This window comes from Terrapene carolina, unplaced genomic scaffold, assembly GCF_002925995.2.
Source record: "Terrapene carolina triunguis isolate 2854851 unplaced genomic scaffold, T_m_triunguis-2.0 Scaffold69, whole genome shotgun sequence".
Classification (NCBI taxonomy): domain Eukaryota; kingdom Metazoa; phylum Chordata; order Testudines; family Emydidae; genus Terrapene; species Terrapene triunguis.
Window position 1 is genome coordinate 33,450,098 of NW_020664420.1, and position 17,935 is coordinate 33,468,032.

At 40.9% G+C, this 17,935-nt stretch overlaps 1 protein-coding gene across 1 annotated transcript in view; it reads right to left on the bottom strand.

The window, feature by feature from the left end:
* Positions 1–3,145: 3,145 nt before the first annotated feature.
* Positions 3,146–17,935, bottom strand: part of ADAMTS6 (ADAM metallopeptidase with thrombospondin type 1 motif 6) — a 183,747-nt gene continuing 168,957 nt past the window's right edge. Inside the window, exons 17-18 of the mRNA XM_029910903.1 lie at positions 13,077–13,233; positions 3,146–6,328 (exon numbers count right to left, since the gene is read on the bottom strand). Coding sequence (XP_029766763.1) covers positions 6,219–6,328; positions 13,077–13,233 — 267 coding nt within the window. The 3' untranslated portion in view covers positions 3,146–6,218. The remainder of the gene's footprint in view (positions 6,329–13,076; positions 13,234–17,935) is intronic.

Consider the following 17,935-nt stretch of genomic DNA (forward strand, 5'->3'; position numbering starts at 1 on the left):
TTGGAAGTCAGAAAGTGTAGGGATAAAGTGAGAACTGCCAAAAGCCAAACAGAGTTGGATCTTGCAAAGATAATTATAGTCATATAAATAAGAAGAAAACAAGGATGGGGTGGAGATTAAGGATTATCTAGGCATGGCCCAACACCTAAACAAATACTTTGCCTCAGTATTTAATGAAACTAATGAAGAGCTTAGGGGTAGTGGCAGGGTAGCTAATGGCAATGAGGATATGGAGGGGGAAGTGAAACTCAAACAGCTTAATGGGACTAAATCAGGGGGCCCGGATAATCTCCATCCTAGAATATTAAAGGAATTGGCACATGAAATAGCAAGCCCAATGTCAAGGATTTTTAATGAATCTGTAAACTCACAGGTTGTACCCTATGACTGGAGAATTGCTAATATAGTTCCTATTTTTAAGAAAGGGAAAAAAAGTGATCCAGGAAGTTACAGGCCTGTTACTTTGACCTCATTGGTATGCAAGGTCTTGATTTGAGGACTTCAGTAACTCAGCCAGAGGTTAGGGGTCTATTTCAGGAGTGGGTGAGGTTCTGTTGCCTGCAATGTGCAGGAGGTCAGACTAGATGATCACGATGGTCCCTTCGGACCTTCAAGTCCATGAATCTATGATTACTAGTGAAGAAAGTTCAGACTCTGAAGAAAGGGGAGCTCATTTGTGGCTTTCCCCTAGACAGTATCGCCTTAATCAGTATCCTGATGACTGAATCAGATGGAACTCCCAGTGCAGAGGTGAAGGCACTGATGACAGTACCTTGGGCAAATCTTTTGAACTGCTGATGATGGTGACACCGAGAGGTTTAACAACTCTCTTGCATCCTGATACGCCTCAGGAGTAGACTGTACTGGGAAGACACCCCATGGTACTGGGGTGGCAGGTGATGCCAACAAAGGTACTTCTGCAGTCGGTCCTGACAGCCCCATATTGGGTTCTGGAGTCAACTAACTCCCGTGTTTAGAAGTGTGCTTCCTCTTTGAACACCTTCCCGAGTCTTTAGTTTAGAAGAGCTCACCCTCTTGTTTTTTTTTTGTTTGTTTGTTTGTTTTTGGACAATCCTGGTACTGAGTCTGATTTCTGATGCCTCTTTTTCAGTACAGGCTATGCTCATTTGTCTCTCCGTACCAGTAGCACTAGAGTTGTGCTACTGACTGATGCCAAGGTTCTTCATACCCAGACTGATATAGATGGCTCAGGTGGAGGACATAGCACTGATTCCAGCAGCAGATATTTCAATCTAGCTGTCCTGGCTTTTTTAGAGCAGGGCTTATAGATCCTGCAAATGCCACATTTGTTGCTCACGTGAGCCTCCCCCAAACCTTTAAAGCAGCTGGAGTGAGGGTGACTATTAGGCATTCCCTTACCACAGTATTGCAGGGCTTGAGACCTGGAGAGCAAGGCATATCTCCGGTACCAGTGCTGGCACCCAGACTGGGTACCCAGATCCACACAAAACAACATTTTTTAACTAAACAAGTAACTAACTACTAAATTTTACTAACTATACCGGGGTACTATTTATAGGTTTTGACTACAGACTTGCAGAAGCAAGGACAGGGAGCTCCAACAACCATCATGGGCAGTTGGAATTAACTGAGGGGAATTGGGGGTGGCTTCAGAGGGCACTTGTGCTGCCCCGATGGGTACTACTAAAGGAAAAACTTTCCAACAACTGTGAGCTGTAGCACACAAACACTTACAGTGTCATGGACATATGCAATCTCTCAAAGAAGAATTAATGGATTCATAGATCTCAAGGCCAGAAAGGTCCACTGTGATCATCTAGTCTGATCTCCTGTATAATATAAGCCTGGGAATTTCCCTCAAAATAATTCCTAGACCATATATTTTAGAAAACCATCTAATCTTGATTTAAAAATGGCCAGTAACGGAGAATCTACCATGACCCTTGGTAAATTGTTCCAATGGTTAATTACCCTCACAGTTAAAAATGTACATCTTATTTACAATCTGAATTACAACTTCCAGCCATTTGACCATGTTATACTTTTCTCTGCTAGATTGAAGAGCCCATTATCAAATATATGCGCCAATATATGAATTGGAGAAGGATTGTGGAGACTCTCAGAGGAACATTCAGTAGTAGGAACTGGAAAGGCTCACTAAAGAAGATTCAAAGGGGTTCAGTGGACTACGGATTTGGAAGTGAGGGAATCAGCAGAGGGAGAAAAGAAGAAGCATAAGATTCAGTTTGTGCAGGCTGTTGTCATTTTTGTGAAATAGTAATCCAAAACACAAGTAATCTTTAGGAAAGAAGTAATATTAGAAAATGAGCAATAGCGGGCAGCATATCAGGTAAGAATTTGCAGTGTGAAAAGGTGGGGAGGGGAAGCCAACATGATTTTGGATTGCAGAAAGAGAGGTATTATTAGACTGTATGATTGACAAGGTTTATTCCATCTTTCATTTCTGAGCTGGTAGGCAACAGGACTTCTTCATAGTCCATGGGTGAGACTATCAGTACTTCTAGATTACAGCATACAGTTCTGGGGTTCTCATTACTGGAGAGAAGTCAAGAAATAAGAAAAAAATCACATCAGAGTAAGCAAAATGATTAAGTGACTGGTTTAAAATCTTTAAAGTTTTCTATATTTTCGTTGACATCTTGGTAATAGCAGTAGATCAATTATTTTCACTGAACCAGAAGTTAGATTTTGTGATAATTCTAGGATACATGCATATCAAATCTTCTGATATGGCCTCATTTCTGAAATCCAAAAAAGTCATGGCTAAAAGCACAATGCCAGAGACATTTTATTACTGACTAGGTGCAGGTTGTTCTGCTGCCCATTAATTCCTTTCCTGATTTGATCTCTTTTAATATTTATTGCTTAACTAAAATATTTTCCTGATAATGTAGATGATTTAGTCTTTCACAGTTTCTGTCTTTATTGTTATTCTCATATATGACAAATATTGCTGCAGTCAGGGACAGATTTCTGAGACAACATATAGATGTCTTATCTATGAATAGGAAAGAAACCATCCTATACAGTTTTAAATGTATTTGATGAAGGAAGGAAATATGTGTGCTTGTGGAATTCTAGCATCTATATGTCAGGGAACAGACAACTTTACCATGGACGCCATTTTTAAAAGCTGCAATTTTATTTTACTAAATTAACTATGTTAAAAACAAATCTGTGCCTGGTGTGGAATTTCACTGCATCAAGTGTTACAATATTTTTGTTTTCATTACAAGCAGGAGAATGCATGTAGAACATGTGTTAGGAAATATGACAATAAATTAGAATATAATTTACAAAAGCAAAAAATAATAATAAAGTAACAGTGTACCACATTAATACTGAGTATAAAATAATAAGCAACTAATCACAATAATACAAAGATATCTTCAGTCTGTATTATTAAGGATATCTATGTGACATTCACCCCATTAACAAAGTTCCTAATGAAATGGATTATTTCTGGGTGTATACACTTTGAAGGGTTTTATTTATAGAATTTTTTTCCTTTTAGTTTGATCTGCTTCAGTTGGTGATATTGCTGAATGGAAGTACTGGCACCAGATTGCTCTGTGTATTTAGTACTCTACTATTTGATTCTAGGCCTGTAATATTTATACAGCCTAAACAAATAGTCCTATTGTCACTACTTAAGAATATAACATTATTTAGCTTAGCTTACATAGGTGGCTACAGTGTAGCAGCAGCAATGAACTGTGCTGGGGAAACCAATGATTTTTTTTCCTTTCAATTAGGTTTTATTTTCAGGTCTTAATCAGAAGTGTGGTTTAGTTTGTAAATTCAAATACATTCTGGGTTTTGTTCCCTTTAACAATGCAAATCAATGTTGCTCCAGGGAGTTCCTTAAATTTCCAACCTCAGTGCTGTTTTAAGTTGCAGAGTAAACATTGGACTCCCTAGTCCTCTAGCACCAGTGAGAGAGCAAAATGTGTCTGTGGAAACACTCCTTGCAATTTTAATGTCCTAAGTGAGGTAAAAAAAAAAAAAAGGTTCATTTTGAATACTTAAAAAAAAAAAAAAAACCCTTTCTTGTTAGTCGAACAGACACATTAGCTAATAAACACAATTATGCCCTGGAGAAAACCAGATCCTGATACAAAGAAGCTGCTTGCTTAGAGAATGCCACAGCAACACCTTTCCCTTTTATCATATTTTTGACTTAGTCAACGCATGCTAGCACCAAGTTATTCTCTCAATAGATGTATAAAGGTCATTCACTCATTAACTAAGGGCTATACCCTGTCCTTGATCCATATATGCAACTCCCAGTTTTTATTTTTTTTATTTATTTATTGAGAATCAGTGACAATGGGAGTTGTGAACACGGGGACTGAGAGCAGCAGATGGCCATATGTGAGTAAAGTCATGCTTCCTGGAAATGAATTCCACTGGTCACATGTGTAAGGAAGTGAAAAACACTGTCAAGAGGTAGCAGATGACAGGAGTTTGATGGTTCTGAATAAGTGGGCTACATAAAATGCCACATATAGATTGTCAACATGTTTCATAGTACAAGAATCCTGTTAAGAATATCTATTTTTTCCTTGTTAATTCACATTAGTAAATAGTGTGCAACACATTTGGCTTATTATTATTTGTTAAATACACTGACATTTAGATTTCATGTGATTTATTGAACTTGTTTCATTGAAAGAGTACTTTTTTTTTTTAAAAGTGCCATTTGATTTTTAGTGTTAACACAAGGTGTTGTTCACATAATTTTAATTGCACTACAACAAAGGAGACATAGTTGGTCACAAAAGCACATTCATCAAGTACCTGCTGCAAACTGCAAATGTTCAAGTACAATATATTAATATAAACAAGTACCCACTTTTCTTATCTCCTTGTTGAACCTTCTATCAAGAGGGGAAGGGGAAGAGGACTATTCTAAATTCTGGATCTGACTTGCCCAAGTAGTTTGGTTTCACATTTAAATGCAACTCAGAGTATTAACTAAAAAGGTATTCAGTGAGTATTAAGATTATGATAATATGACGAAAAAGTCCCCATAACTCTTTTATTCTTTGGTTGTAATCCTTGCCCACTCTGTTAAGGTCTCCAAATCTGTGCATTCAAACACTCTCTCATAAATAAATGCCCTTCTATTGTATCAAAGAAGGGAACATCTGGAACCCACTGTAATTGTCAGCAAAGTTTGCAGAGAGACTGCCTTACTATTACACAGTACATTTATCTTTTGCACTAGAACTTCTTGGTGATGGTGAGTAGGGAATAACATGTAAAACACGACTAGATGCCTCTCTGTGGCTAGTGATGTAAACAATAGTGAATTGGAGTCACAAAATGTAAGCCTATCCACTAGTAGTGAAGTATGCAGCACTATGGTCTTCACCACTATTGAAATCTGGCTTCTCCACGGTATTGACATGTTTTTCCCTTTTAGTGGACATCTCAGATTCACTTGTACAATGGCAAAATGGCTATATATCTGTAGCACAGATTTATCAGCACACTTGTATTTCATGCACACCTGCAATAACTGTTGCACCTCTTAAAACTAAGTTCCTCATAGTTGTTTTGTTTAGTTTAGCTTAATATATGGCTCACAGCAGTGTTCAGCAAATATGAATTACTCCTAAGGGAATTAGGTGGAATGAAGGAAAAAATATAATTTTCTTTACTTCAGATTTATAATTGCTCCTTAAATAACATTTCCAAGCCATTTTATAATTTAAATTGTGATGCTGTGTAATGAGATAAAATAGTTAACATTTTAAGCTATGACTTAAGATTGTTTGATTCTTCTTTACTTCCATAGTAGACCAAGTCATAACAGCTACATTTTAAACAGTTTTAAATATAAATGGATTCAGTGTCATTGCTAAGTCCATAATAAAAATTACTTTAATGGTCCAAGGAGGTAAACAGACTATTGGATTTAGTCAAAAGAACACAAATGTTCCACAGTAAGCTATTCTATATGTGTTGTGTGGATCTTTCCAATTTGGCATGCCCTCCTTATACTGTGTCCAGCACTTTGGATGAATAAATCCCACTTCACAGAAGTTAAAATAATATTGAAATCCTGTCAGCTGGGGCTGACCAGTGGTTACGTTTTCCACAGGGTAATGTATTTGCAAGGACCTCAATCCCATTCCGCTGTGTGGCTCTCTTCGATGGACACATTTCCACAATGATATAACAAGGCACTCTCTCTTGCTTTCTGTGGGTCAGTGTCCTTGGCAGGTCTTACAGCACATCTGTCTGAAGTATGCTCGGCTGCAGAACTTGAACTTCAGCACCAGTGGGCAATAAGCCACTTTGTTCACATCTTTGCACTCTGATGATTGAGGGCATAAAAGGGAACAGATTAGACAGACAAATTAAAAAGGTACAAAAGGAAAGCTATTGAGATTTAGCATGCTTCTGCTTTGTCTATCCACCTTCCCTCTGTGTAAATGTTCTTTCTAGTACAGTTTAGCCAATACAGTATATTTTTAAAAGTAATTAAAATATTTGCAGGTCTTCTCTCTCAGACGTTTATAAGTATGCCCACTTTGTGTTGAAAGAATCACCATTTGTTGGGATAAGTGATCACATTAGACAACTAAGAAATATGAGTCGTTCTTATATTTTTATAGCTTCTTTCTCAGAAGTTATTTTATTCATCAATGAAAGGTTATCCAAAATCTAGCCTGGGTTGCATTGTTTGGTACCATGTCTGTGCATTTATAAGATTCCCTGAAGTAGAACATGCATTACCACTAGCAGCGACTGGGAAAATGAACAGTATTAGTAAAGGTATTAGCAGTGTGAGTTCACTGACTGTACAGCACAGCATGGCATTGTGAGTTTTACTGTAGGTTTTGTTCTTCTGCATCAACACTTTATATTCTGCAGGGAGACAAGCCATTTCTACATCTGTAACTCACAGCCATATAAGGGCTTTTTCTTACTTAGGCCTACATTCACAAAAGGAGTTAGATGCCTAACTGCCACTTTAGATGCTTAAATCCCAGAATCAGGCCCCACTGGTATTCACAAAATCCTGGTCAGCTGTGACTGAAACCTGTAGGTACCTAGACTCGCTTGGCACCTACATTTCTGCAGTAAAAGTGCCCTATGTTTCCCCGCCTATGTTTCTGCCTCTGCACATGCACACTGCTGCATCACTCTAGGCGTCCGGATGCCTAAGCCCCAGAGTGATGTACAAACTGGGGAAAGATAAATGTTTCTCCGGTCTTTGGCAAAAAGCCTTGCCTCCTTTATTGGAGTTAGTGGAATCCCCCTCATTAGAAGTTTTTAAGAACAGATTGGACAAGCACCTGTCAGGAATGGTCTAGGTTTACATGGTCCTGCCTCAAAAGCATGGGGCTGGACTTGATGACTTCTCGAGGACCCTTCCAAACCTACATTTCTCGGATTCAATGATTCAGTGTGGGGTTGCATGCATTTTAACCAAGTAGAATTTGTCCCAAGGCTTCATAATATTTCCAGAATCTCCATTCCACCTTTCTTTGCTTTACCCTCTCTATGGACACACACGAGCCTAGTTCAGCAAGTGGCTATTTGGATGACAGTGGACACAGTACTTTGGAAGCTTCTCACAGCTATTGTTTTAAAAAACAGTTTTGAACTAGATATGTGATTGATGAAATAGCCTCTTCTGCATGGGATTGTACTTACAGGGAAGTGGTTTAGCAGAGCCATTCTTATTCCTTGTGGGAACGATATGCACAGAACCCACTGTTACTTAGTCACCAGTAAACCACAAATATTAACCACTCCTTTCCTGAACTCTGTGACCAGATCAGAATATACCATGAGATTGTTACACAGCAGCAATATATACAAAATGACATGGTGTTTTCAGCTACTGAAACTGCAAAGATGCACCACATAAACTATAAGGAAATCTGAAACTGCATAAAAGAATACAAAATGGCATTCAGGTAGAGTTTTAGGTGACCTTGGAAGTCTGGATTCAGCTGCCATGTGTTCTTAGAAAATAAAATCATTCTGAATAATATTTCAAATGTCATGGTATATTCTGTCAGTAATTCACTTCTAACAGCAAATATAACGTTACCCTTATCAGTGACAATTTGTCAAAACGTGGCCTACTATGCTCTAACTCTCCAATGAAGGGCTTGCAGAAACAAAGAGATCAAGCGGATGTTAAATGTGACAAGAAGTATCATTGCTTTCTTTTTCTCATTCTCATAACCTTACAATTTTGACTCTGCTCTTTCGTGTACTGCTAGTTACACTTTCCCAGACAAAAATGGCTCTGAACTTTATCAAGATGACTGTGACACAGGCTGCCAGATACAAACACACCAAATAGAACATAAGAATGGTCAGACCGAGTCAGACCAGTGGTCCATCTAGCTCAGTGTCCTATCTTCTGACACTGGCCAGTGCCAGATGCTTCAGAGAGAATGAACACAACAGGGCAATTTTGAGTGATTCATCCTATTGCCCAGTCCCAGCTTTGGGCAAGCAGAGGTTTAGGAACACCTGGAGCTTGGCATTGCATCCCTGACCATCTTTGCTAATAGCCATTCAGGGACCTATCCTCCATTAACTTAACTAATTATTTTTTGAACCCAGTTACACTTTTTGCTCTTCACAACATTCCCCTGGCAACAAATTCCACAGGTTGCCTGTGTATTATGTGAAGAAGTACTTCCTTATGTTTGTTTTAAACCTGCTGCTTATTAATTTCATTGTGTGACCCCTGATTCTTAAACTAGATGAAGGGATAAATAACACTTCCTATTTCATTTTCTCCACACCATTCATGATTTTATAGACCTTTATCATAGCCTCCCTTAGTTGTCTCTAGTCCCAGTGTTTTTAATCTCTCCTCATATGGAAGATGTTCCATACCCCTAATCATTTTTGTTGCCCTTCTCTGAACTTTTTCCAGTTTTAATTGTGGTAGAGAGCGAGTGCCTGAGACATAAGCCCTTGCATCAGAGGCTCGATGTGAGGCCTGAACTAAAGTAGTGATCAAGCCTTGCTAATATAAAGCAAAGTTAGCAAGAGACAGGCTGTGAGCAAGCTCACAGAATCTGGCAAAAATAGGGCTGGTATTGCAAAAACACACACATTCCTGAGAAGTGGTAGGCACAGGACACTTGTGTAAACACATTCCAGAAGGGTGGTACCAGAACACCCCAATACCAAGTTGGTACAAACACATTCCCCAAAGACAACAGGAACATGTTGACCTCTTTTAAAGATAAGGTCAGGATGATAGTGTGATGGATAGAGATGATTTGATTGAACCAACATGTACAATGGGTGGCAACTAACCCCATCAGAGGGGCAATACATATCTTGTTTGTATTGGTGTATAAAATGGAGTCTCAAAGGGAGTGTCTTTGGCCAGCTTAGGGGCAGTGGAAAATTCCACCACTGATGAGCTGCATCCATTTTTATAGGCATACATGTGTTAGTGGTTCTGTAGAGTCTACGGGATACTAGGACTGCTTCGTCAACAATAAACCTGACCTGGTGCCTTCGCTACTAATGAGTCTGTGGTTATTGGGCAGTTCAATTGGAGCCTGCAAGATTCTGGCATTTCTTAACTTTCAAATACTTGACTTTGCAACCTTAATAACGTTCCTTTCACATATTTTTGGTGTGCTATTTTCTAGGTTTTTCATAGAATCATAGAATATCAGGGTTGGAAGGGACCTCAAGAGGTCATCTAGTCCAACCCCCTGCTCAAAGCAGGACTAATCCCCAGACAGATTTTTGCCCCAGATCCCTAAATGGCCCCCTCAAGGATTGAACTCACAATCCTGGGTTTAGCAGGCCAATGCTCAAACCACTGAGCTATCCCTTTTAAAAAAGCAAACTGAACAAATAAATTCCACCGTGTGGCATCAAATTGACAGCCGCATGGATCATCAACTTGGAACCCATTAATTATTATTATAATTATTATAATTATTATTTGTATTATCATTGTATCTACGAGCCCCAGTCATGGACCAGTATCCCATTGTGCTAGGTGCTGTACAAACACAGAACAAAAAGATAGTTCCCCATAGAGCTTAAAATCTCAGTATAAGACAAGAGGCAACAGATGGATTCAGACAGCCTGGCTGGGGAATACACGGTAGCAATGAGTACAAGGTAGCAATGTCAGCATTATAGTCAGAGGTCCCAGCATGCCAGCAGCCTAACCACTGTCACGATTTAAGTAGGGAGTTGAAGAAACCTTTAGGTCCACTGTGCAATCCTCTGTCACTTGAGTTAATGGAGTAACTGATAGTGGTAGTAGATCATCATCCTCTATGTGGACCAGCACTAGAGGGGGATGAGACACTTTGCCAGTGGGTTTCACAGACATTTGCTGACAGCAAAAGAATGGTGAATCTCAGGAATTTTGGGTCAAATCCCTCCCCCCGCAGTTTCCCATTCCCAATGGCTCCCAGTCTCAATCTTCCTCTCTGGGCTCCTCAACTAATTTCAGTATCTGCCTGCCCCTGGGTCCTTGTCCCAGTCTCTTTGCTTACACAGTCATAGTTCTCCCCCTGCACCATGGCTCTTCATCAAATCTATCCCCTCTTTCCCCTACCTCCTTCTCCTTACCCCACTGGTTCTCAGTCCAACTTTACTTGCCTACAGAGTCTCAGTTTCCCCCAGCTCTTCACCCAATCTCAGTCTCCTCCTTCCACCTACTGGCTCCCAATCCCTACCTGTTTCCCTCCCTGGCTGCTAGTCCCAGTCTCCTTGTCTAGATAGTCCCCGTCTCCCCCACCATCCCAGCTCTCAGGTTCCCTCTTCTTACCCACGAGCTTCCACTCCAAACTTCTGCCCCCATCTCTGGTCCAGTCCCAATGTACACTCCTGCCCCACCCCTAAGTCTAATTATTATCTCCTCTGCATTTGAATCTAGCATCCTCCTCCACCACACTTCCTGGGACCAGTAGGGTGGCCACTGAATGCATAAGAAAGACAGGCACCCTGCTCTCAGTTCAGGTGCCTGGACTCAAACCTGGAACAACCTGCTGTAGCCCAGAGCTTTAATTAAATGGAAAGTTCTGCTCAGTTCCAGGCTGATGGACTCTTTGGGAAATTTAGCTGCTAAAATCAAAGATGTTTCTATTGAGCATGTGCAAACAACAATTTTTAAACATTTTATGATTTGGTGAATTTGAGCAGATTTTCATCATAACTACAACAGGAACATCCCGACATAAAAGGCCACCCCTCTGCCAAATTTCAAGTCCCTACTCCAAAGCATGGGAGTGCTAGTACTTTTCAAATATTTCCATGGACTAAACAATGTATCGTCCCCTAGCCTCATTCTCGCAAATGGCTGAACTGCTTTGGCTGAAAATTTCAAAAACAATTCAGCCTGAGGAAGAAACCCAGGATGCAAAATTTTAGCCCAATCTGTTGAAGTTTGGCACAATTATAAGCAACTGAAATCATGGTCTTATAGGGAAAAGTGTTGGGTAACCTTAATAATAGGTGGTGCTACCAGCCCTGCCCATTCCCAGACAAAAAATATTTTATATATATATATATATATATATATATATGGAGATATACCTATCTCATAGAACTGGAAGGGACCCTGAAAGGTCATCAAGTCCAGCCCCCTGCCTTCACTAGCAGGACCAAGTACTGATTTTGCCCCAGATCCCTAAGTGGCCCCCTCAAGGATTAAACTCACAACCCTGGGTTTAGCAGGCGAATGCTCAAACCACTGAGCTAATATGTTAAAATGAAGTTAAGGTTGAGAGTACATATGACCAAATTAGGGTAAAAATCACTATAGCCATGTAAATATGCCAAAACAAGCATTATAAACAAAGGAAATGCACAGTTAAAGTTTACAAAAAAGAACCGCAAACAGGTGAATGTATGGAAACACAGTTAAGAAATGCATGCAATCTTAGCTCTGACCCATAGTGATGCCATGTGGTCCCAGGTTACATTAAACCTGTTTTTAAAGACCCACTAGATATTTTCATTTTTTCTCGTATGGCGTCACCACTTGGTTAATGTTATTGGGTGAGTGGTATTCGATGGATAAGGAGTACACTTTCCACTCTTTCTGCCTTGCTATGTATTCTAGGACTGACTGTTTAAAATCTCAAATATCTTATTGCAAGAGGTAGGTGGTTACAAAATTCTACCACTAGTCTCTCAGGCTACCAGAACAATCATCAGTTTTGCTAATGCTTTCATTGATATCTTACATACACAAGAAACCTTGATGGTTCCTTGAATATATGAAGTTTCTGTATGTAATAGAAGATCACACTAGTACATCTATCAAGAGAGACTGAAACATTTATGGAGCAAAATGTGTATATTGTTAATTCATCCATGATATTGCTAAATATGAATTGCGGGAATGAGGTGGTGTAGCAGTCCAGAACATTGTTTTTATAAAGTGTGTGTTTGTTTTGTGTTGTTATTCAGAATTTATTTTATGTATAAGTTTGTCTAACTGTTTTAAAATCAGTAGAGACATTATATTTTTAAAACCATTAATGTTTTGGTGATGTATTGCAAAGTCAATGGCAAAACTCTCATGGAATTTACTAGGACCGGGACTTTCACCCATAGTCTCTGCCCCAAAGAGTTTGCCCTTGAAAGCAAATGTTACCAAACATAATAGGAAAAATACATAGAAAATGCATTAAAAAGTAAAATGGGCCAAGGCCAGTGCACTGTGGTGGTCATATGGGATCATAAAGAGTAGAAATGTCTTGCTAAAACTGCAATGTAAGTGCCATGGTTTTCATTAAACCAACAGTTGCCACATGGTGGTAACTGCAGCATCTCAGTTCTTCCACACACCGAGAGAAAAAAGAGTGTGATATATCAATGGTAACTGCTGGTAAATGTTGCCTTTTTAATGATGACTGCTGTATGATATTTGTATTTGCACAGTGGTCTCCAAATTAGAACTGGCTGACTAATGAAAAAAATATTTGTAGATAAATCATTCAATGATTGATTGGGCAAAAAATCATTAAATACATAATTCATGAATATTAGTCATTCAGCTCTACTCTTTTCAGGGATGAAATACATTAAGAAGCCAAACTCACCTTCCGTGTTGGAAATGGGAGTACTGTCACATTTGCTTTCACACTGTTGCATTGATGGAGGTCGAACAGTTTCTAGACACTCACTGGATGCTTGTCCAGTATATGAGAGACACTGCACTGTTCGCATCTGTTGTCCCAGTCCACATTGTGCAGAACACTAAGGAAAAGAGAGAAATCAGGATAACAAGTCTGGTCAAATTTTAAAATATAAACAAGATAGCAGAAGAGTGAACAGGGATGGCATAGACATAAAATGGAAAAAATAAAGCCACTGAGGACATGTGTTCCAGAATAGATTATTCTATGGACATGTAGTGGTTAGAAAAAACATTGGGCAAGGATAGCATATACAGCATTTCTCAGCACCTCCTTTGGCTAATACAGCAAAGGGCACTCATAAACAGTTTAGGATTTTGCATTTCTAACAGTATATCCAAGCATCTGGCTTACAAAGGAGATGAAGAACAATGCAATACTAGTTCCCTGAATCAACCCAGAGCTGAGTCTGAGAATTCTACTTTATCCTACCTTAGGTTTTTGTCTATAACAACACTAACGGCTTGTCCATACAAACACTTCACAGCAAGCTGTGGTGTAAATCTACCTTGCACTACCATTTCAAAACGGGGTGGATTAAAGCACTCTAGGGAATACTTAGTGTGCAGCAGGCTAATAAGAAGATTGCTGCAAGTTAAGTGCTCACATAAACAACCCCTAAGACATCATCTCTGAATGTAGTTACTCTTTTACCGCAGATCACAGAAAAAAATATAAAGGGAACAAGAATTTGAATCTCCCTGCTAGTTTCCTTGGGAGACCTCTGTCATTGGGGATAGAAATATTGAGGTATTCATCAATATTTCAAAACAATGTGCTAAACCATCTCAGAGAAAGTAAGAGACAACAGAATTTTCCAATCCCTGCATAAAACCAATAGCCTTTATGTTGCCCGCTTCTGTGAAGCATAGTGAATAAATAAAAATAAAATGGGCAAAATAATATACCGTAGATAAAATGCAGTGATCTATCTCACCTCTTTTTAAAGGGCAGAAATAGGGCACAAATGTGGTGAGGCCATACAGTGGAAGCATGATTGAAGTCAGGGCTGGCCCTGAGGGTGGACGGGCCCACCAAAGGGGGCGTCGTGCGCAGGGTTTGCCTGATTCCTACCTGACCTGCCAAGAGCCAGCTGGGCTGGCAGAGGTGGCAGGCAGGCAGGCGGAGCAGCAGCATCTGGAGCTGGGGCGAGGGACCCGAGCTGCAAGGGGGCATTTGGATGAAAAGCCGAGCCAGGTGACTCCTCTGGAGCAGGGGTGCCCCTCCTCCCCCCTGTGCCACTGCCGTGTAAATCCACCACTGTTCCTGTCCCCTCCCCACTCCAGACTAGGAGCGTCCTCCTGTCTGCTGTGTGTGTGTGTGGGAGCTGATGTCGGGGTGTCCCTCTCCCGCTGTGTACCCAATCTCCACTGACCTGGGGTGACAGGACAGGGGGAATCTGTGTGTGCTGCTGTCTCTCTGGGTCCAGAGCTGCTGGCAGCTGCTTGTGTCTGAACAAGCCTTCAGGCGCCTGACCCTGAGTGTTTTCTTAAAGAGACAGTGCACTCATACACTCAGGCAATGGCTACACTACGAGGCTTTTAGCGACACAGTTGTGCCGCTACAGCCCTGCCGCTAATACGCACGGTGTAGCTGCTTTTTGTTGGCAGGAGAGAGCTCTCCTGCTGACAAAAAACTTCCACCCCCCATGAGTGGCAACAGCTTTGTCGGCAGGAGAGCGCTCCCACCGACAAAGCACTGTTCACACCGGCACTTTTCATCAGTAAAACTTTTATCATTCGGAGTGTGTGTGTGTTTTTTTAATACCCCCTGAATGACAAAAGTTTTGCAGACGAAGTGCCAGTGTAGACAAACCCTCTGGCACACACACACACACACACACTCCCCTCAACACACACACACACACACACACTCCCCTCAGTACAACACACACTGTCACACACACACACACACTGGCACACACTCCCAACACACACACACACACACACACACACACACACACACCCTCTCTCTCACACACACAGTCTCCCTCACACAGTCCCCCCAACGCACACACCAGGACTCCCTGCATCCAGGTCACTTTCCCCACCTGTGCTGTGAGGCGAGGATTAGGAGCTGCTGCCGCTCTCCTGCCCTCTCTTTATGCAGCCCGGGTGGGGACAGTGACCTGGACACAGGGAGCCCTGACCTCGCTCCTTGCTCCCCGCCACCTCACAGCCCCCTAAGGGTGCGTGGGGCAGAGGAGCACCAGTCCAGTGAGGGGAGTGAGCAGCAATGCCAGCTACTCCGTCACTGCATCCAGGTCAGTTTTACCATGTGGGTGCAGGAGGAGGATGCAAAGGTTAGGGGCACAGGAGGGGGGCAGGGGTTGGGGTGAAGAGGGCACAGTGCAGAGGTTAGGGGCACATGAGGGAGGTGCAGGGGGTAAGAATGAAGGGGGTGCAGGGATTGGGACACAGGAGGGGAGTGCAGGGTTGGGGTGAAGAGGGCACAGTGCAGGCATTAGGGGCACATGAGGGAGGTTCAGGGTTATGAGTGAAGGAGGTGCAGGGATTAGGAGTACAGGAGGGGAGTGCAGGGATTAGGGGCAAAGGGGGCATAGTGCAGGGGCTAGGGATGAAGGGAGGATGGGGAGCCCATGGGGGCGAGGAGCTATAGGGGGGCACACCATGCCCATGGGGGCCAGGGGCACCAAAATGCAAGTTCGCCCAGGGTGCTATTTTCCATAAGGCCAGCCCTGATTGAAGTAGCCATGCTGTCAGAGGGAAAAAGGACTCATACTCCATGCATGCATACAGCTGGAGTTTCCTTTTCTCACTGATTCCCCAGACGTACAGAAGCTTTAGCCTTGCTCACTTCACAACCTACCAATACCCTTCCCATGTAAGGCAGAATAGCTGGAGACTGCTAAGTGAACACAATAAAGAGTTCCCAGAGTCCTCTGTTCCCATTCTTTAGGTCTTTTCAGTAAATAAAATGCACGTTTTATTTTCAAGCTTCCACTAGGGCATAATTAATGGAAAGTGCAGAGCAATTGATAAAAACAAATAAATAGTAGCTGACAGTGTCCCTTCAAGGATTTAATGATGGACAGAAACCTTCGAGTTTATGTCTCCTATGTGATGTTATTCTAACAGTATCTGTTGTTTTAGACTATTCTTTTAAACAGTAATATGGGGCACCACTGGAACTACTGATCAGGGCAGAAGTATTCATCTCAGCAATAAGGACTCCCACCCGCATATATCCCAACAAGGGGTTTCTTCCAAATAGGCACAGAGTAGCATACAGGCTCTGCACTATTTCCCACAGAAGCCCCGGAACAAGAGGTGTATCATTTGCATGAATAACTGTTGTTATAACTGAGTTGATTCCATGCATTTTAGGGTGGGGGGAGGGGTAACCAATAGTTCTTTTCAAATGGAAATACTTTGGCCATTCCAAAACATGTTTTGCTGCTCTATAACTAAACAATGGCTTAACTGATTTACATCAATTTAAGAGAAATATGCATCTGCACTGATAACATGCATGTCAGCATATGATAGATCCTTAATCTATTAATTAGGGCCAATATGGCCAACTGTTGTTCCCTGAGTACTCCAACTGAATTCAGTGGATCAACCCACATGAAGAGTAAACTACTGATGGAATTACAGTTTCAAGGATCAAGCTCTTACTTAATAACAAGCCATAAATCATACTTTAGATTGCTAAATCTTAATCAAAGAGAGAGCATGTAGCTTTATATATAGCATAACTAAGGTACATTCATTGCCTGAACTGTTCTGCCTATGCTATAACAACTCAAACCACAGTCCTATACTATAGGTAAGCATGCCTCTGTATATAAGATTTAACATGTTTTTCAAAATCCATAGAAGTCAATTAATGCTGCATTTGTACACCTATTGTCAATGTAAGTCAACCTAGTAATTTTGGTGTAATAATACTACTTCCATTGTACCTTTCAACTAACGAATTCAATGTACTTTTAAACTATTTATTAAATTATGCCTTGCAACATTTCTGTACACCCCAAAACACTCGCTAGCCTTTTTACATGTGAGTAAACTGAAGCACAGAGGAAAAGAGATAATGCACACCTTCCCATAGTCAACTAGTGGGAAATTCAGATTTAAACTCAGAAGTTCTAATTCCCTATTTCATGCTCTAGTCAATACACAACACTGATTGTAATGCTCACTAAATTTCAAATTTCTAACTGCTTTAATATTCACCAGCTCTGGTTAATTGGGATAAAAATTATTAGTAAAGTTTTACTGTTAAATTAGTTCACCGTGGCCAGTATCATTTTTGTTTCTAGTCTGTTTCACACTCTGGCTTACAAGCACTAACACATGCAGGTATTTTGAAGGTCACAAAACAACAGGAGAATATTTTTAAATGTTTTAAATGGAACAAGAAAAAAATCAGAAAAACATTTCTATTCATATTAGTTTTAATAGCTCACTTCATATATGGGATCCTACATGTATATGTATATTTCTCCAGGGATTATGTCAATAAACATTTTTCATGTATCGCACTGGTGGGAATTGGCATGCAGAATCCTGAACTGTGAGCTCGTGGATATTTATAAACCTGAAACTAGCAGATGGTGTCTTTTTAGGAATCTGTCAAAATATTGCCATGAATTTTCTCTGGCATGAACCTTCCTGCTTCTGTTTGGAAACTATACATGATATCCTTGACCCACAGAAGAGATATAGCACAGGCAGAAGCAGCACAAGTTTCACCACACTGCCAACTCCACCAAACATGGCTGAAACCTTGTCTGG